The sequence below is a fragment of the Physella acuta genome, unplaced genomic scaffold, assembly GCF_028476545.2.
Source record: "Physella acuta isolate Inbredline_101_S28 unplaced genomic scaffold, ASM2847654v3 ptg000008l, whole genome shotgun sequence".
Classification (NCBI taxonomy): Eukaryota; Metazoa; Mollusca; class Gastropoda; family Physidae; genus Physella; species Physella acuta.
The window spans coordinates 1491461-1513689 of NW_026731528.1; the positions used below are offsets into that span (position 1 = coordinate 1491461).

General features: G+C 31.1%; 1 protein-coding gene across 1 annotated transcript; it reads right to left on the minus strand.

The window, feature by feature from the left end:
• Nucleotides 1-7: 7 nt before the first annotated feature.
• On the minus strand, nucleotides 8-12524 carry LOC131950595 (multidrug resistance-associated protein 1-like). Its single transcript, XM_059312840.1, has 22 exons — nucleotides 12348-12524; nucleotides 8395-8528; nucleotides 8056-8193; nucleotides 7739-7885; nucleotides 7324-7402; nucleotides 7170-7236; nucleotides 6936-7062; nucleotides 6199-6375; nucleotides 5725-5892; nucleotides 5147-5339; nucleotides 4839-4896; nucleotides 4581-4668; nucleotides 4251-4488; nucleotides 3681-3991; nucleotides 3095-3294; nucleotides 2817-2943; nucleotides 2557-2658; nucleotides 2303-2452; nucleotides 1924-2082; nucleotides 1242-1408; nucleotides 769-963; nucleotides 8-307 (listed from the first exon to the last, which is right to left on the minus strand). The coding sequence occupies exons 1-22, from the start codon at nucleotides 12472-12474 to the stop codon at nucleotides 196-198; spliced, it is 3264 nt and encodes a 1087-aa protein (XP_059168823.1). The 5' UTR covers nucleotides 12475-12524; the 3' UTR covers nucleotides 8-195.
• Between the last annotated feature and the right edge of the window lie 9705 nt (nucleotides 12525-22229).

Genomic DNA, 22229 nt, shown 5'->3' on the forward strand with positions numbered 1-22229 from the left:
TTAGGAAAACAATTTGTGTTTATTCCTTCTTTTTATGGGTTAAGTTTTTTTATTTACTTGTATAAGAACATGCAATTTTTAATTATTACATTTTTAATTATTTTTGAAACAGTATGAAGGCATGTTTGGTTTCATTAAATCAAATGGTGTCACAATAGTGGGTAGAGGGCATACCATGACCAAGGGAAAGTCCAATCAAATGGTGTCATAACACTGAGCTAGAGAATAAAACTTAGATGAGCTGTTCTGTAATAAATTGCTTGGAGAATCCACTTCTATAATTTTACCTTGCCCTAGCACAATAATTCTGTTTAAAGGCAAACAAAAAATACAACCATTTAGAAGGTAATGTAATCCATTTGTGTACTGGCAATAACTTAATATGATTAAACAATTATTTTTAATGAAGTTCATCTGTACAATGATCTCAGCATACAAGGGGATAGTGTGGTCAGCACTATGCCCAGCTGCCGTTGTTTCCCTAACTTGAGTCAGGTACACATCAGAGCTGAGTGGACTCAGGGACGACATACGTCCTCACAGAAATCCAAAGTTGAGACCTGTAGGCTAGCAGCCAAACGCTCTATCACTCGAACATGCTGTCCTCAAATTCTGTTACTACTTAACATTTAATATTTATTTTATGAGCCTTATCAAGCCTAAAGAATATTTTCCAATAGGGATATGTAAAAATACTATTTGTCAAACATACTGTTTAAGACTCAACACTTCATACATTCTGTTAGTGAACTTTGGTGTCAGAGTTACCTGTCATAGTCCATGACTGTATGAATTCTGTGGGCTATGGTGATCACTGTACAGTCCCTGAAAGCAGTCCTTATAGTTTTCTGAATAAAATCATCTGTCTCTATGTCCACTGATGCTGTTGCTTCATCAAAAACTAAAATCTTTGTTTTTCTCAGTAGAGTTCTGGCTAGGCAGATCAGCTGTTTCTGTCCCACACTAAACACAAACAAGTTGGTAAAGGTTGTTTATGTTGAGGAGATAAATAATAACATTTAAATAATGGAAGTGAGGTGTGTATGTCAATGTTTATTCTGAATTGATGTGGTCATCCAGCTCTGAAGACTACCCAGGACCATTTTAATGGAAAGATAGGATGCACGAGTCTCAAATATGATAAAATACTAATATTTTGTGTGATTTTAATCTCATCTGAGGCTATAATTCTATGTGAATAAAGTGTGAAATCATATTTGATAAAAAATGACTTTACTAACCTGAGATTTTCTCCCCCCTCCCCAACATCATACTCCAGCTGATTGGGCAACTGTTGAACAAAGTCTTTAAGGTTGGCATGTTCTAAGCTATCCCAGAGTTCTATGTCAGATTTTTCGTTGGATGGGTCAAGGTTCATGCGCAAACTGCCAGCAAAAAGCACTGGATCCTGAAAAAAGATTTTGTAAACTGGAGCTTTTTTACAAGCTAGATAAAAAAAAATTCTAAGTTACACTCTTAATTCTAAGCAATATATTTGTTCTTCATAAAGTATTTACATCCAATATAATTTCATTTTGGATGTTGCTAAAATCATACTGCTTTTAATAACGTTATACTGTTAAACAATAAAACAGTCGAATTTCAAAAGGTGTCTTGCATAAATCATATTCATTGAAATTGAACTGTTACTTAGATCTATTTCAAGACTATTGTCTTTGATTAATTTTTTTTAAGCTTTAAAAAATATTTAAAGTTTAAAACAAATGCATGTGTCAAACTGAGGTTTAACTGAAGTTCCTATAGCTTACATGAAAATTCTATCATTTGCCTAGCATAAAATTAAAAGAAAAAACCTAAATTGTTCCTTATAAAGCTTCCTTAATTTTTTAGCAGAAATAAAAATTTTAAAAATTTCTGGGATAAAAATTTCAAGCAGAAATAACTATTAAGAGGATTCATTACCTGTGGCAGTATGGTGACAGCATGTCGAAGTGTGTGTAGCCCAATCTTTGAAATGTCCACACCATCTATTGCAATGTAGCCACTTGCTGCTTCAATCAAACGGAAAAGGGCAAGAACCATAGAAGATTTACCTGCTCCTGTTCTTCCTACAATTCCTATCTAAGATTCAACAGTATAATATTTAGCTAATAAAACACCTCTATTAGGTTGTGGTTTAATGAATATACAATGATGGTTTGTATTTTTTAAATTCTCAGCAGAATAACAAATTAAACTTCACAAAAAAGATATATAAATATAAATAGGCTATAAAATACAATATCACTTTGAGTGATAGAAAAATAATATTTTAAGTGACTAACATTTGTTCAGAATTTACCTTCTCTCCAGGATGTATTGACACATTGATGTTTAGCAGTACAAAATCTAATCCTTCTCTGTATCTTGCACTATAATTAACAAATTCTATATTTCCATTCAGTGGCCACACACCTGATAATCTAATGTCATCTGGCAAAGTCCAAGGAGCCTGGGACAAAAAGATTATTTTTTTACTATAATTTTGTTAATTTTGTCAAGAAATACACTATTCGGAATGTTCAAATTTGGTACAAATTTCAATGTTATTTTTACCTCACTTTTAATTAGTGAATATTCTTGAATTCTTTCCACAGATATGATGTTTGATTCAAGGTCACTTGACATTCTTGTCACTAATGTCATGTCATTTGTTATCTATAATTAATACCATATATAACATTTAGAAGCATTTCATATATAATTATAACTAACAATAATTTTAATTAACAAATATACTCTATAAAAATTCATACATTAAAACAATAAAAAAAAGTCAAGTAGGCTCTTTAATTAAAAAGTTAAATTCTTCTTACCATTAATACAAAAGTAATGGACAAACTGACCAAACCTGGGGCCACTTCCCCTCTATTGATTATTGTAAAGAGGGTAACACCAGCAATTAAAATATATGTAATAATGTCCAAACGAGTTTGCATCCAGCTGTGTAATGTAGAATGGGTTTGATTCATTAACATAAGACAACTCACTTTTAAGATAACTAAGAGTATAAATAGAGTCTATAAAAAATGATATCCAAGTTGTTAATTTTTTTTTTATGGTTTCAAAAAATGGAATTACAGTATTCACTTACTTGTTTGTTGCATGCATTATCATCAAAGGTCTCTGAAAGAAGTCGACCTTCATGTGAGAGTCTTGTGTGAACCTCAGCTGCTGCCTGTGTGCTCTGATGACTGTCAGACCAGACAGTGTCTCGCTGAAGTGGGCAAATACAGGTGAGCGATTTTTTGATGTGATACGCCTCAGCTGACATGAAGTCCTGATATAATATTGCTGGCAATCATAAAGATATCCGTTAATAATAAGAATGTTTTGAAAAAATGGGCTACTTTAAGCCTACTAAATACAACTAATAAGTTAATTAACTTTAACAGATATACTTCAACTATGATAATTACATCATTTCATAATTTCTTCTATAAAAATATATTATGGAAAATACATAAAAGGAATGTTCTTTGTATAGCCAGGCATGAGTCAGACACTGGCCCCTGCCCACCCCACTCAGGGAAAAATTATATGGGGCACCTGCCAAACTGGAGACCAGTCCGGTTTGTTCACGAAGTTGGACTTGTTGTCTGAATCCTCCACCATATTCTCAATTAAGAACAAAGAAGAAGAAGAAGACATAAAAGTGAGCTTCAAAAACAAATCTTTACCTGCACAATAATAAAAAGGAAGGCAGAAACAAATAATACACCAAGGAACCCTGAGAATATGTAGCTGATATACCCCAGATTTCCAACTGCAAACATCACAATCTGAATAAATATCTCCAAATTTATAAATATTTCACAGTCTAGAATATCCAAATCTTGACTAAACCTGTTCAAAATTCTCCCCATAGGAGTTGTGTCAAAAAATGACATGGGTGCTCTTAGCACTGAATTTATAAGTTTTGCATGTATCCATCGACAGGTGGTCACATGACGCAACTGGAACAGCCCTGAGTATATCAAAACACATAAAGCTGTGGACAAAAGGAAAATATAATCAATCATAATAAATTATCTAATACTGAAGGAACAAATCACATAATGGATCCCTAGATAGAAAAATATTTGAAAATCTTTAGGTAATTTTAGAAAGAGTCTGATGATATGCTTGCTTCTAACTTCAAACTATAACTATAAGAAAAATTAACCGTTTGCTTTAAAAACATAAAAAATTTAAATAAAAAAAAAAAACAACTGACATGTCATGATTTTTAGAAGTCTTTGCAGACTTACACTGAATAGAGCCACAAATAAGATAAGACAGAACATAATGTTTATTCATGTTATATCTTTCATTGCTGTTAGCTGGGAGCTCTGTCAAGTTGGACAATCGAACATCCCCTATCCACATTGTCAAAGTTATGTATGCTGCATTATAGGCAACATGGAAGCCACATATAAAAACAGCTGTCAGTAACACATATGGTACACCATAACCTTTGATGATATCTAAATAAACTTTCCATTTGACCTGAGGATAGAAAAAGATAAAGAGAAAATTTACTACACAGAATTAATAATATTACTTATAGATATCTATAGTGATAAATCAATGATGCATACTTTTCCTATTTGAGTTTCTTCCAATGTGATGAGTTTGCTCCTATTAATGGACTCATCTTCCTGTTCTTTTAAAGGTGTTTCTAAAATGCTGCACTTTGTTTAAAATAAATTTTGTCAATATATGTCTACATCTATCTAAAAAAATGAAAATTTAAATAATTAAAACTCAAAATTTCAAATAAATTTAAATACATTTTTTTCATCTGAGTTTGGGCAAATTGTTTCAACTTTCCTAAAATGTAAAAAAAAAAGACTTGCTTTCTAATGGTACTTCTCATTCTGTTCCTGATGTTGGTAGTTTGTTCAAACATTTTTCCTATTTAAAATTGTGTTCAAGATTCTAAACATTTGTTTTCATTGTAGATACACAGTAATAATAATAAGATATTCATTTATCAAAAGTTAAAACTTAAATAGCCAAATATAATAATTTAAATTTTTCTAAACTATTCTTATATCATACAAATGTTAACATTTTCAGCACATAAAAACACCAAAATTATTTAAATTTAATAAAGAATGAAATAAAATAGACAAATGTTAAAGAATGACTAAGAAATCTTGACCTGAAGTATCCCATTCTGACTCAGTATCATTGTTAATACACTCAGATAACAATCGTAAGATATTTTCACAGCGTTTGTTCTCAAATTGTAGAATTTCAGGGCCCCCAGAATCTACAATTTTACCATCATGCATAGCAACAACCAAGTCCACGTTTGACAATAAATGAATTCCATGTGTGACTAGGACACGAGTCTGTTGAAATTTTAAAACAATGTTTATTTTAGCTACATGATATTTTGGTGTTAAAATGCAATTAATAATAAATTTTAAAATTATTATTTTTTGTTTGACCATTAGGGAAAGGCATGTTGGATGGTAGTGTATGGCTGCAGACCTTATGTCTAGAGTTTGGGTCCCAGGTTCTTGACACTTACTGGAGTAAAACTTATAATTTATGCTACTGGACATAGTACAGACCATACTAGGTCAAAGAAACAGGTGAACTCTACTTCACTTTTCTAAAAGGATTGGAAGAAATTTAAAGGTTTGTCTCTATTCATACTATTTTTAAAAATTATTTATATAGAACAATGATTTTTGACAAGTTTCAAAAACAGAAAATAAACCGTTGCTTAACCTTTCTGTTTAAAAGTCCAGTGTTGCTGATAACATGTTGGAAGATGTGTTGTCCCACATGGCTGTCCACTGCACCCAATGGATCATCAAACAGGTAGATGTCAGCCTGGCTATAGACAGCTCTTGCTAGAGAAATTCTCTGCTTCTGTCCCCCTGACAAGTTCACTCCCTTGAAAATAAAAGATGGCAAAAAATATTTTTGAAAATTTGTAACTATAAATTTCTAATATTTCTTATTAATATGTGTATGAATAATTCTAATTATCTTTAACATGTGTAGCATATACACTGGTAAAAATATATATTTTCTATTTAAATTCTACTTTATTCAGGGGAGGGGGAGGAGGTAGACGTTTTTCAGGGGGTTCTGTATTAATTAATTAAATTATCATAAAGATGTGTGTTGTTAATTAGTCATATTGTCTAAATTATGTATGTATTAATTAATTAAATTATCATAAAGATGTGTGTGTACTTTCTCTCCAATTTCTGTCAGGTCACCAGCAGGTAAAATCTCCAGGTCTTGGTTTAAAGCACAGGCAGTAATGACAATTTTATAAAAAGTTGGATCAAATTCCCGACCAAATGTAATGTTCTCTCTCACAGTTGCATTCTGGATCCAAGCTTGCTGTGGTACATAGGCTAGAGTGGACTAGAACAAAATATATTAAAATATACTTTATTCATGAACATAAGTTAAAAGCCTACTTTTTTTTTTTAAAAAGTGTTTGGGATTTTAGCAATTTTTTTTCTTTTAAATGATAGATAAGTAGAACAATTTAATTTTTAGTCATTAGTGTACTTGCAGTCTTAAATATGTTTTTTAAGGAAGTAAGATAACTGCAATTATTACATGTCTTAGTTTTAACTGCAACCGATGATGATCCAGGGTTAAGGTAAATGTTTTGCATTATCCTAAAATGTACTAGAACAAATGACTGCAGTTCTCAAACTTATTATTTCTGAGTTCTTAAGGATTTTAGGCTATATATTTTAATTACCTAACATTAAGACATGAGTGTATTTGTATATAAGGTTGGTATGTTATTCAAATTTAATCAAATACATAATTATTAATTTAAATAACATATTGATAACTCTAGTTTAATAATAGTTGTTTGGTGGAATATAGCTGGTCATGAAAATTAAGCATAATTGTAAATTTTACTTATATTATTTCTATAACCAGACCACATATGTAAGAATTCTTACATTGATATTTGAGCTGCCTGAAGTTCTGTTCATCTCTCCCAGTAGAGCTAGCAGCAGAGATGATTTCCCAGCACCGACTGACCCCACCACTGCCACCAGCTTGCCAGGCTCAATCTTTAAATTGATGCTTGAAATTGTAAAATAAAAACATTACGTTACACAGAACAATTTTTCACAAAATCTCAATTCAGGTTATTTGTAGTTTAAATTACAAATTTAAAAGTTTTAGCCTACTTTTTAAGGTTAATATTTCCTGATTTTCCCCATGAAAATGAAGCATTGTCCATCCTTATGGCAAGATCTGTAAAACATTGTTTAATTTTTATTAATGCATCAATAGATAAAATATAATATTTTTGCACTAGAACTTATTTTTAAAAAGTTTTACCATCTAAGGTGTTGTATTCAGTTGAATCAGAATCTTCAGCCTGAAGAAATTTGTTAATACGAACAATAGAACCAGCCATCTAAAGACACTCAGATGAAAATGAATAGAACCATTAAAAATTTTTCAAATAATAATATTTCAGATTTGCTTAAACTTTAATAAAATTAGATATCTGATCTTTTCCTAACCTCAATATGTAACTTGACTAGATGTTTCTACAACCTGAATATGTCATTTAACCAGATCTTTCTATCACTCTAATAATTTATTTGACCCGAGTGTGTTATTTGGCCATTCTCACACCTAACAAACATGTTTTTACTGAGCAGAAATTTTATCCACCACACAAACTTATTTAAAACTTGATTGTTTTTTTTTAATTAAAAAATAACACTAACAAACAGACAAATCATACTTTGACAGCATATTTGATGTTGAGGGGACAATTAGTGAGGGCAATCCTGATCAAATTTATGTAATTGATTGCAACAAAAGCTGTTCTTGTGCTGATAAAATGATGCTCATTAAAACTGACGTAGGTCACCAGCATAAGAAATGTTATCTAAAAGAAAAAATATTTCATCAGACCTTTGCCAACAGTTAAATGACTAGAATGTTTTTTAATTTCATTAAATTTAATTAAATATTAGTTAAGACAAAGACTGAAATCATTATTAAAATCTTCTTTTCCTAGAATTAAAAAAAACATCCTTTTGGCTTTTTTAAAATTACCCAGAACGTTGCTCCAGTGTAGGCAAAAGTGTCAATCCAGTCACACATTGAATGTTTCTGTAAAACCTTCAGCTCTTTGTCTCTAATGCTCATTATTTTAGAGATAAACATGGGTTCCCAGCCATATAGCTTTATAACCTGACGACAATACATGGAGTGATTATAAGGTTCACTGTTAAAAAATAATAATTTTTGGTGCATCAAAAATATACTACATATTCATATACAAACAAAAATTATATAATTTTTTAAAATCAGTAATAGTAAACATATGAATTTGAGATTTTTACATAAAATCTTTAGGCTGAGGGTAAAAATATGTAATTAATTCTGTTTTACCTTGATGCCTTGCAGTATTTCATTCATTGTGTTTAGTCTTACATCTTTTACTTCCATCATCTCTTCTTGATACGTTCTCATTTTTTGTGTTATTATGAGATTGCTTATGAACATCAAGCAAATTAAACCTAGCCCTAAACAAAGGGATCAAGCACTTAATAGATCATAACATCAAAGTTTTAGAATGTGGTTTGTCATTTTGTGCATGGGCGTGGAGATGAAGTAATGATTTATAACAGCGTTATCTACCCATAATTTTACAGCACAGTTGTTACACAAATCTGTTACAAATAAGAACATGCAATAATTATAACCTGAACAAACATTTGGATTTTAAGGAATAAGAACAACCCTATAATTATATGTATGTATATATATATATATATATATATATATATATATATATATATATATATATATATATATATATATATATATATATATACATATATATATATATATATACATATATATACATATATATACATATATATACATATATATATATATATATATATATATATATATATATATATATATATATATATATATATATATATATATATATATTTATTTATATATATATATATATATATATATATATATATATATATATATATATATATATATATATATATATATATATATATATATATATATATATATAAATATACAGATAAATATATATAAATATACATATAAATATATATAAATATACATATAAATATATAGATAAATATACATATAAATATATAGATAAATATATATATAAATATATAGATAAATATATATATAAATATATATATAAATATATATATAAATATATATATAAATATATATATAAATATATATATAAATATATATATATAAATATATATATAAATATATATATAAATATATATATAAATATATATAAATATATATATATAAATGTATATAAATATATAAATATATAAATATATAAATATATATATATATATATATATATATGTATATATATATATATATATATATATATATATGTATATATATATATATAGATAAATATATAGATAAATATATATAAATATATAGATAAATATATAGATAAATATATATAAATATATATATAAATGTATATAAATATATAAATATATAAATATATATATATATATATATATATATATATATAGGGTAAAGGAGGGCGTTAAGAGCCGTGTGGTATTAAGCCCCAATCAACACCCCAACCCCACAAAACCCCCAATAACACTGCTAATCTACTTCTGAGGTAACAACCACTGCTGTTCTTTGATAACAGAGAAGCAGAGGATTCATTTTATGTAATTTGTGACACACTTGGTCCAATAGGGAGAGGATGAGACAAGATTTAATCCTACTGCTCTTTCCCTAAAATTTCTCATCTCCATAAAACCATTTTGTGAACTTTTTTTCCAAATAGACATAACTTGGGAAACTTCACTTTGTAATAAACCAAATGAGTTTTTCAAGCCCATTCTTTGTTCCTGTATTAGAGCATTGGTTGTTGTACATTTTAACACTATTTTTATAGCTATGGCTAGAATAGTTTTATTTTGGTGAATTTTTTTTGCACAGTGAATATTGGTGCCAAAACAAAATGGCCGACATTAGTCCCATTTTACCATGCTATAAAGTTTTTATCATTATCAGAGTAAAACTTGACTGATCATTACCATAATAGTTTTATTTGTTAGATAATAACTAAATCTACATGAATACATTAATTTTGTTCACTAGCTTGCCTGTTTAGAAAAGTTATAACAGATACTGTTATGTGGCTCTTGAAACCCTATGTGCAAGTTTCTCATTTATTAGACCACTGAATATGACACTGGTATAGGAATAGTTAACACAAAATGTATTAATTGTTAAACAGACTTGTGTCTAAATGATAGAAATACTATTCTAACCTGCTAAAAAGTAAAAATTCAGTCATCTCATGTTAGCAAGGTAATTTTTAAAATGGTATGAGTACTTATTACCCCTAAGGGGCAATACAGCCGACTCAGCCCTCACCTGTTTCTAACCAACCATAAAACTTCTAATCTCTTTGTAGGTATCAGGAATAAATGTTCTTAGGTCTCAGCCAATCTGGGGTGGTATGTTATGTAATTTATGACCCTCATGGTCCAGCATGGAAGTAAACAGACACATTAATACCACTGCTCCCCCCCCCCTTACAATTTCTTACCCCCATGATACCCAGCCCCCACCAGTTTCTGGCCCACCATAAAACTTCATCTCTTTGTAGGTAACATGGATTACAGTTACAGATCTCAGACAATCTGTGGTGGCATGTTATGTAACATATGACCTTCATGGTCTAGCAGGGTGGAGACCAAAGAGGAATCAGTACCACTGCTCTCCCCTCACAATTTCTCACCCCCATGATACTCAGCCCCCACCTGTATCTAACCCACCATAAAACTTATCTCTTTGTAGGTAGCATGGACTTAGTTCTTAGATCTCAGCCAACCAGAGATAGCATCTCCTTATGTAATTTATGGCCCTCAGGGTCCAGCAAGGAGAAAAAAAGGGGAAACCAGTACCACTGCTCTCCCCTCACAATTTCTCACCCCCATGATACCCAGCCCCCACCTGTATCTAACCCACCATAAAACTTATCTCTTTGTAGGTAGCATGGACTTAGTTCTTAGATAGATCTCAGCCAACCAGAGATAGCATCTCCTTATGTAATTTATGGCCCTCAGGGTCCAGCAAGGAGAACAAAGGGGAAACCAGTACCACTGCTCTCCCCTCAACATTTCTCACCTCCATGTCATGTTATGTAATGTATAGCACACATGGCTTATCAGGGGAAAGCATTAAGGCAGATTAGTTAGTACCAACCCTTTTTACATACAAGAATGTTAACTCTGGACAGCTACACACTAGTATACTAGCTACACACTAGGCATACTAATGTGCCTACTGTAAACTACTTGACTTTAGGCCCTATGTACACCTGTAATTGTATCAATTGTAGACTGGGCCTATTGGGGCCTAGTGATAGCTAGTATCAGTTAAAGTGTGTGTACACAGCATTAACTATTTTGGGGTTAGAAATTAATTATTTTTATTGAGGAGTTAGTCTAAACTAGGAGATAATGCTTATTGCCCCATTGCCCGGCTCCTTTCACCCCAAATGCTGATTTCGGGGGTATGACAATAAATGTTCAATTAAACCCATTTAAAGTATATTTAATAGACTTTGTTATTATTTTTATATTGTGTAAGATATGTTAGAATAATTTTGCCATATTTTCAATACTAAAAAATTCTTAGATTAGTAGAAATCTTTAAAAATGTACAGGTGCTAAAAAGTGTGGCTCTTAACGCCCTCCTTTACCCTATATATATATATATATATATATATATATATATATATATGATATATATATATATGTATATATATATATATATATATGTATATATATATGTATATATATATATGTATATATATATATGTATATATATATATATATGTATATATATATATGTATATATATATGTATATATATATATATATATATATATATATATGTATATATATATATATATATATATATATATATATATATATATATATATATATATGTATATATATATATATATGTATATATATGTATATATATATATATATGTATATATATATATATATGTAATATATATATATGTATATATATATATATGTATATATATATATATATATATATGTATATATATATATATATGTATATATATATATATATGTATATATAAATATATATATGTATATATATATATATGTATATATATATAGATATATATATATATATATATATATATATATATATATATATATATATATATATATATATATATATATATATATATAGCCTATATATATATAGCCAATATATATAGCCTATATATAACGTATATATATATATTACCTGAGAGCATAGCGAGTCCAATGACAGTATACAGCAAGTAACACCCAAAGGCAAAGAGCAAAATACTCATCCATATCCAAAATGCACCATTTAGACACAGCTCAAAGTGATTTGTGTCGATAGACATTAAGTTTGAGATTTCCCCCAAACTGAAGATTTTTCTTGACTCATTGGACATACGCAAAGACTGCAATGCAAGAATTTAAATATCAAATTAACATATTGGCTCTATACATTGATAAATGTACAATAATTTTTGTTTAGTTTTTATACAAATGCTTGTCTTTCTCTCATCACTTTGTTTAATCAACTGCTACACTGCTTTTCTTAAAGTCTTGAGCTTAAGTGTGACCAGAGTTTTGCAATAATTAAAATTCTCTGGCTCAAATTTTACCTAGACTCAATTTATTTGCTATACAACATGGATTTTAAAAAAATAACTTAACCAGCAGTTTTCTGTTATAACTTACAGTTTAAACTTTTTTGCATTTATACTATTATTATAGAGCCATTGTTTTATAGAGCAAGTTTTCCCCATGTAGGCCTTGGCTATATTTATCTATAATACTGGAAAATACATTTCTTTCATTTATACATTAATTTATGCAAATAGTATTTAATCTATTTATCAATTTGGAAAAACCATATTCATTAAAAAATTTAATTACAAAATTGGATCCATATTTGTAATAAACCCGCCCTGTGACTTAAGGTAACTTGAAGGAGTGGGACTATCTATAGCTTGCACGTTATATTTGAAATACAAGGCAAAACGTATAATTACGACAACTAAATGTCCAAGGTAAATGAGACAAATAGATCTAGATCTACCTTTCGAAATATGGCGCCTATAGCAGCACTTCTAACACGAATGGCCAGTCTGCTGCTTAGGTACTCTGAGGTTTGACAGAAAACTGTGGTCAGGATCTTGTTAGCTAACAGTAACATCATAAAGACATATCCATGCCAGTGTGGCTCTGTTAAATTTACACTGTAGTCTATCAAACAACTGAAAGTAGAAAGTCATAAAACATATGAAGTGATACAACAGCCCCCCCCCCCCACTCCTCCAAAAAACAACAACAAAAAAAACCCCAAATACAATATAAAATTAAAATAACATAATATGATATAATAGTCTAAATAGTAAATAATAAGCTACAAGTAGTAAGTAGGCCTATAGTTATTAATATTTTACAAATTCTTTTGTAATGTTATAGTAGACTGTTTTTTTTTAACTTTCCAGTAGCATGGAAAACTTTCTAGATCTAGATCTAGATATACCTAACCCTGGCTCATTCCTCTTCTTCCTTTTTATTTTAGTTGTAGATCTAAATCTAGATCTAGATCTATTATTGAGGGGATTACTGGATTTTCTCCTGTCAGCAGCCAGCATTTTATGCGCCAATCTGACCCGTTGACTCCGACTGCAACCTGCTTCTCAGCGTATTAATTACGTTTTATTATTTGGAATCTAGTTCGGAACCAAATAGTTTTAATATAATACCACCTTTACACCAACAAAGCCCTGTGGTGACATAAATCACGTATGTTGTAATATGTAGCTTAAATACACCACTGCTGCTTTTTAGTGTATTCACGTATTGAGTATTGGAAAAAGGGAAGGAGTACGAACTCTGATTGTCCTGCATACAAATATTGTCAGAGTAGTGCCCCTTGAGCAAGGCACAATCCACCATGGCAATTGAGTCTTGAGGGTGATAATGCACTACCTTGCTGTTTTTTTTTATAAATGTATCCGTCTTATCGCCCTTCACCATCAACTCAATACACTACAAATGTCTCGAGATGTTCTCATGAGATTGAATTCATTTATACATCATAATGCAGTCTTCCTGCTTACAAGACATAATGATGATTAGGGATTTCATTCATATTACAAAAAGTAATTGCCTCGAACCTACCCAATAATGAAAGGGATACATAAATTCATAGCCACATACACCAACATCCCAATATTGCAGTATAAAAACTCCCATCTGAAGGTTAAAAACAGAGCCATGAAGAACGATCTTTGTTTTGGTTTCTTTGTTTCATTGCTAGCATAGCTCTTGACGGCGTCATAGGATCGTCTCTCTGTGTCTTCACAGTTGTTGGCGTCCAAAAGTTGTGTTTCTTGTTCATCGCAGCTTGGCTTAGCTCTTATCCACTTCCAGGGTCTCAGACGCAACCATTTCTTTCTTGGTGAACTGTCAATAAATATAGTGGTTTTTGAAAAGTGATTTGTAATTTTAAAAATCTTTGAGTGTGTAGAAATAGCGATCAAGCTACTTTATGGTTGTTATAGGGCTGTTGTTGTTTAAGAAAATAACAGTTGTCTGTGAGGATTCTTTAATGGAACATGTAGCAAATGGTTGAAATATCTTGAAATTGTTGTTTTAAAAAGATGACTAGTTGAATTGACCAGAATGTAACAAAAAAATTAAAATTTAATAAATACCATAATGGATGAGGGAACTTATAATTACTTTTCATGATAAGTCCAGAATCTTTGTCACATTAATAATCTTATACAATTTCCCTGCAACATTTGCAATGTTCCATTTGAGATTTCGCCCTCTGAAGATATTATACATAGTGCCCTCCCCCCTTTTCTGCGGTTACGCTACTGACTGTTGTATTGTATTCCAGAAATGCTTAACGAAACAGAAATAATGATGTCATAAAAATGACACCTGACAGACGGAGTATGGTAAATGTTTCCAAAATCTACATATTAATGCTTAACTCACCTGTGGGCAGTAATTATGGTATGCTTAATGAGCGCATCTGTTACTATTGATGACTTATCATCCGGTATGAGATCGTATGTATCATCATCTTGTAATGGACGTTTGTATCCCAGGCGTATCAGGCTTAAAATACAGACAGAACTAGTTAGTTAGTAGACAGAGTTAGAGATGGGTGAATGTGGAAAGAAATGTTGGTTAACAAATGTTGATCCCGTCCCCAATCACAAAGTCACTAATAAAAAGTTTGGCTGACAAGGGATGTATACGTCTACTGCTTAAACGTCGGACAGATATCCTCTGTAATTCCATAAAAACAAAGGGCTTCAGCAAACTCTCTCCAACGAACTCTGTTTTGGGCAGCTCTCTTCAGGAACGTTCTCAACAAGCTGGTATTGGGTTGGTATATTTGAAGATTCTCTAGCTTATGTTTTTTTTAGGCAGGGCTGCTAGCCACGAGCTCAGCCCTCCTCATTTTGTGCACCCGTAATTAGGGCCGACTTTGGTTGAGTTGAAGACATGCTCAGCTACAACACAATCGATAGATATGTCCGTCTAAATGTCAGACATCTATGTCCGTCTAAATGTCAGACATCTATGTCCGGCTAAATGTCAGACATCTATGTCCGGCTAAATGTCAGACATCTATGTCCGGCTAAATGTCAGACATCTATGTCCGGCTAAATATCAGACATCTATGTCCGGCTAAATGTCAGACATCTACGTCCGGCTAAATGTCAGACGTCTATGTCCGGCTAAATATCAGACATCTATGTCCGGCTAAATGTCAGGCATCTATGTCCGGCTAAATGTCCGGCAACAACTTACGGTTCCAGCCACGTGAAGGAGATCCAGGATAAAACAGCAGCCGATGTCTCAGGGTTATGTGACTGAGGAGACAGGAATAAATCAGATTTATACATATATAAATACATTATAAATTATAGAACTTGGTAAAAATGTATTGATGATTTTAAATAGATCTTGGAACATTTCACTGTGAACTTAAGCTAATACACAAGACTATTGTGCGTGGTATTATAATTAAAATAAATACGTATTTAGGGATTTAAAAAAAAACACAAGAGCATCGCTTTTTCCAGTACAAAATTTGCAGAATAAATAGGAAGTTTTTTGTTTGTTCAAAGTTTAAAGTATGAGTATTGATATTACGTTGCATTTGTAAACATCTAAATTGACCGATTGGTCATATCATCTCACAGCCCACAAACATTGATTTTGTGATTAACGAACCGATTGAAATATGTCTCAGCTAGCTGTTCCTAACAGCCACTTAATTTTTGTTAGCTGAATGTTTTACTTCATCACCTCATAACGGGGACAATCCAAGTTAAAAATCTGCCTTGTTCTTTGAGTTGAATATCACTCTCAGTATAATATGTAGGCATGCTTCGTTTTTTTTATCCATTCACAGTAATTCAGTATTAGATACTTAGAAAATGTAACTGTCACCAGAATACATTTTTAAATGAAAAAGCACGTAACAAAAACAACTGGGGCGGCATATTGGAGCGGGAATCAATTACGGCATCTCAATTAATGTCCGTGGGAAAAATGCTTTAAGATACGAGCAATCAGGACGAATCAAATTCTTATCTCGAGGCACCATTATAATATATATATATATATATATATATATATATATATATATATATATATATATATATATATATATATATATATATATATATATATATATATATATATGTATATATATATTTATATATATTTATATATATATGTATGTATAATATATAAATAACAAATGTAGTTGGTCCTTAAAAGCCTATTTCTTTCAATTTTCAAAAGGAACATATTCTTTTTTTCAATTAAAATGTGCACTATAAAATCGAGACCTGTATGAATCTTTATAAAATTCACACGTTTTAATTAAAAATTCATTCGATAAAGGCAATAATGAAAGCTGTACAATTACTGGTACTGTTATTTGGACAGTTTACAGACACGTATCAGGACTGACCTTGTCTTTGACCCCATGGTACTCAGAAAAACACGTGACCACAAGCAGCGCTGTTGTCGCCACGTAATGCAGTACAACCACGCTAAAGTTGAATGTTTCTTTTGTATATTCCTAGACATTGTAGAAAACAACCTATACAAGTTTTGAAATCTTAAAATAAATAAATAACAGAAGGTCGTCTATATTCATTATTTTAACCATAGTGGACTGTAATCAAACAAACATTAAAAAAAACAACCTAAAATGTATACGAGATTTCATATGCGACCAAGGTTTTTTATTAAAGAAATCGTTTGTTTTAATTTTTCTTATTTTCAGTGCATATAAATGCTTGTTACTATAAAGATTTTTATTTTTATTTTATTTATTGAATTAAGTAATCTTTAAATTAATTTTGTATGACTAATAATATTACAAATTAGTCGTCGGAGTCGAATGTCTCTGGAGAGTTTGATTACAATCGATTCACTAGAAATGAGTTAAAATTGGAAATAGAATTTGCAAAAAACAGTCATTATGACATAGATAAAAGCTTACAATTATGAAATATATTTTGAATAAGTGAATGAATAAAAACTCACTCCGCTCATTCCCTTTTCAAAGATTTTCACAAGCAAGCAGAACGATGCCAGGGACCAGTAGACAAACATAGGGAAAGATCTGACAACGTTACGTGATTTCTCTAGCATAATGGTGCCTATGTAGAACATCTGGAAAAACTTACCAATACATTTTCTTTGCAAAACGTAGGTTCATTATTAAAAGAAAAAATACAGTGTTGTAAATTTGACAAACAGCCTTAACAAATAAAAGAAACTCCGATTTGATGAATATGTACTATTGTTAGTTTTGACTAGCCAATTATTTTAAAAGGTGGGTAGTGTTAGAATCATCTACTCCCAATATAACTGAACAACGATTATGAATAGAAGGAAGTTTAGACTAGGCCCAGTTGGGCTTTTGGAACATCGAGCAATCTCAGCAATGATCATCGATAAAATGGACGCGAGTAAAGGACCCGACAAAACAGCTAGGTGGGTTTAAGATTTGAAAGAGCTTAATTTGTGGCAGTTGATTAATGCAGTCTTCTCTTCGCGCTATTGAAGAGAGTGACACTATATTAAATCTACAGTTCAAGCATTAGTCAATGACATATTAGTAACAGTACAAGCGATTTTCGATAGAGGCTTTTGTCTCTAGCCATATTAATGGTGCCATATTTGTCACTTGTCTTTATTAAAAAGTGAAGGAATTTTTTTTATATATATTGCCAGTTGATTGTTAATGTCGCGGATATTTATTTGATGGTAAAAAAATCATCACATTCTTTTTTGACTTTGCAAGAAACTTTACTTACATTCCCCCATCCCCTCCCCCCCCCCCCCGTTATGTGAATGTCATAAATTGAAAACCCCTTAAAACATGGCAACACTTACCAACATGAACATTCGAACCAGTATTACAAGGAGTTGTTCAAACATTGTTTCCTCCGTCACTATAGCAACAGCCCACGTGATATCAGCTGCCCCAAGACACGAAGATAAAATCTAAATGAATATTCAATTACTCTGATATAAAAATTAATAAAAAACGTTTTAATTAAAAGCGTTCATGTAATAATGCAATAAAAAGGAGAAAATAAACGATTTTCTTAAAATATATAATAAAGAACTACTGTTTAAAGAATTTAAAAAAAAACGCGGGTCGCTATACCATGTATTGAATACATTTACTAGAATTCAATAAGCGACCCACGCATTTCTTATTAAATACAATAAAAATTAATTTTCATACAAATTTTGAGGCTATTTTATGCCGCAATCTTTTTGTTGATTTTAACCCCGCAATGATATATCTAACAAGCATAACAATGTGCGATCCCATGCATTATTTCAAATAAACCTGGAGGGATGTCCCCTAAACTTTCTCGAATATTCTTATATAACACTACGGGGGATGGCAACTCGGGATGCAGACAATATTTTTAATCCAGTTTTAACTACTTAAACTTTTTATAATAATAGAATAGAATCTCGTTGAAAAAAAGAATAATAGTGCGGGATATATCGGAAATAATGTAAATTACAACTTTCGGTCAACGGAAATTACCCAAACCTTGATAGAAGGCAGAGAATTATATCTTTTACTTATATGTGCAATTTCATTTATCTATCTGAAATAGTACTCAAGTACTCAAGTTACAGGCTTTGGAAAAAAATTCAAAGTAGAAAAAGTTCCACTTCTGGTTATTCGAAATGGCTGAAAAGTTTATACGGATCTACACATTTGATATAATACCTTATACATGAAATTTCATCAACCTAGCTGTAAAGGTACTCAAGTTATCGTGTTTACAGACACACATACACAAACACATACACACATACACATACAGACATACGAACACGAGTGCAAAATTATGTTTTTCCGACTCAGGGAGCTGTAAAACGTCGAGATTCGCAAAATTCGCGATTTTTTTGCACGATTGCCGTACTTTATACTCTGTATATACGAGAAAGTAAAAAGTAAAAACAACAAAACTTACGAGTTTAGCAATAAAAATCCAACAGACCGGATGTTTGTCACGTGACGAGGTCAGCAAGTGATACCAGTAGCACGGGGTCGTAAGTAAAAACCAGAAGGCCGGCGCCAGCTCTAGAACTGTGTTCTGGAAACATTCTGAGAGCTCGGGCCATGTGTTGTTTGACCAGGCTAACGAAGAGTCCTTGAGGAATGGTAAAGTTTAGGCTAGACATGTTTACTAATTAGAATAGGATAGTTTACATCTTATATTTTTATAATTCAAAATAAAAAAAAAGTTTTTGTGCACTTCTTTGAAAATCAAAATAATACATTTTTTAACCATTAAATATAATTTACATTTCACCTTTTTTTATAAGGTATATAATTACATAATTCAATATCTTTAGGCGAACAATATTCACAATTTATTTGCTACTTAGTGTTACACAATTGATGTTTTTGTATTGGGCATATATTTGATGGGATTCCATTGTTGGTATACACCGTTTTGCTGGCTGGTTGGCCTATAAAGCCCATTCTTTAGTCTTGTTACCCTGTGGTGGAAGTATGTAAAAACCCACCCATAACAGAAATTACTCACATACTAACTACGCACTGAGAAAAAAAACTACACGACTAAAAACCGATAAATAGTCTACTTCGCAATTGTAAGTTTTTTAAATATTACACAATGTACGATAGTGAATTGTGTGGGACCTCTTGTTTAAAATTAGCCTGTGCAGTTCACAAACATGTGTTTACATAGTAATTAACTAGAATAAAGCAGTTAATCAAGTAAGTGGAATTACCCAAAACACTGTTTTTGAAGTTGGTGCAGTTCTGCAGGCCTGTCTATATAAAATTGTAAAACCAAAATAAAAAATAAACACTTACCCAGAGTTGATCTTGACTGCAAACTTTTAACATTTTTGCATCGTTTTTTCCTTTGCATGAATTCAAATAGGTGGTCTTATATTAATCAAGTAAATTGAGTCATAAAGTTAAACACAGTGGACTATGAATATTTAACACAGCATTACGATCAAGTTAGTGTCGTTCATTTTATGGTAAAAATAATAATAAAGAATCAAGTAGTCATAAAACAATGAAATACATAATAGATCACGGCATCAGATTGTACTGCAGTCTCCCAATGTTATCACTCAGTCGATAGGCTGTGTCCATTGGTGTAGGCAAGGTGGGATGCTAGTGTCGCTTTTATGGGTCGTCCATAAATGACATCAAACTCGTTGGGGGGAGGGGGGTCCGTAATTTTGTGACGGTGTGTGATGAGGGGGAGGGTTTCAGTGAAACAACAAGCTAACAACCAGCTAACAACAAGCTAACAACAGCAACAGAGCCAACTAGACACTAGAAACCCCACAATCTAGATTCTAGGTTCATCAGAGCTAGATGCATTAGAGTGCCCCACAGAGCTGGGTGGAAAAGGCTTTCATAAACAGATTTAAAAAAAAATATACATATTTTCTAAAATATGTATCTCCATACATACTAGAAAATAAAATAAAAACTTTACTTATTTTAGAGTATTAAGTAAATACTTTTTATAAAACAGATAGTTGTAGTTACAACACCAGTACTTGATTATGTTTAGCAACTATACTTTAATATATATATATATATATATATATATATATATATATATATATATATATATATATATATATATATATATATATATATATATATACATATATAATATACATGTTTTATTTAAATTTTGTGAATCATTTTTTGTTTGGAAGTTGTCTGTAGGTGTTGCCGATCTCCCCCCCCCCCCTCCCGGTGGTCGACTCATGTGAACTGTGCAGACCCATTAGTAATGTGTACCTATAGTCGGTTGTTAATACAGCTTGATATAGCATGACTTTCTAGCTAGTTAGCAAGTTTTCGCAATGGTATTACCCCCTCCCCTCCCTCGGTATAGCGGTTTGGCGTTTTTTGCTTAAAACAATTTAACACATTAATTATGAGTTAATAAACTTTAATGATTCTGGACGACAATTCATCTTCCTTTTGTATATTTAGCAATTGTATCACCCTTTTATATGATGTCACCCGATGACTCCTTTTATATGACTGAACTGAAAAATAATGACTTTAATCGTATTCTATACACAACCGATATAAAATACTATTCAATAAAACAATAGGTCTATAACTTTAATGGGCTATAATCAATAGGGCTGTAACTTTGGTGTGCCATAACCAATAGACAAATGATAACCTTTTAATATATTACAAAAACAACCCTTGGAACAGTGAAAACATTATTCCAGAATAAGTGTTGTCTGTACGTATTCCCCCCCCCCCTCTCCTTAAAGCCTATATCTGGCCATGTTGTTCTATCCTAATCAACGCGCCATTGTTGAAAACTTCAGTTTTTCCATGTTTGAAACTTTTAAAACTTATTTTTAAAATCAACTACATAAATGTATAACTACGGTGTTAAATGTCATTTGAGCGAATTATAAGCATTCTGTAAACAAGCAATGGAAAATAAATACCTTCAGAATGTTTCAAAAATGAATAATTTATAACGTATTTGACAGGTTTATAAGTCTTTTATGAATGAATATTTTCATA

Excerpts from the sequence above, each read along its gene's own strand:
- LOC131950595 (XM_059312840.1), bottom strand. The coding sequence starts at position 12,474 with ATGTCTATCGACACAAATCACTTTGAGCTGTGTCTAAATGGTGCATTT. Across the intron at positions 2,659-2,816 it reads CCATTACTTTTGTATTAATG|ATAACAAATGACATGACATT; the intron begins GTAAGAAGAATT and ends TATTAATTATAG. Across the intron at positions 964-1,241 it reads GAGGGGGGAGAAAATCTCAG|TGTGGGACAGAAACAGCTGA; the intron begins GTTAGTAAAGTC and ends GTTTGTGTTTAG.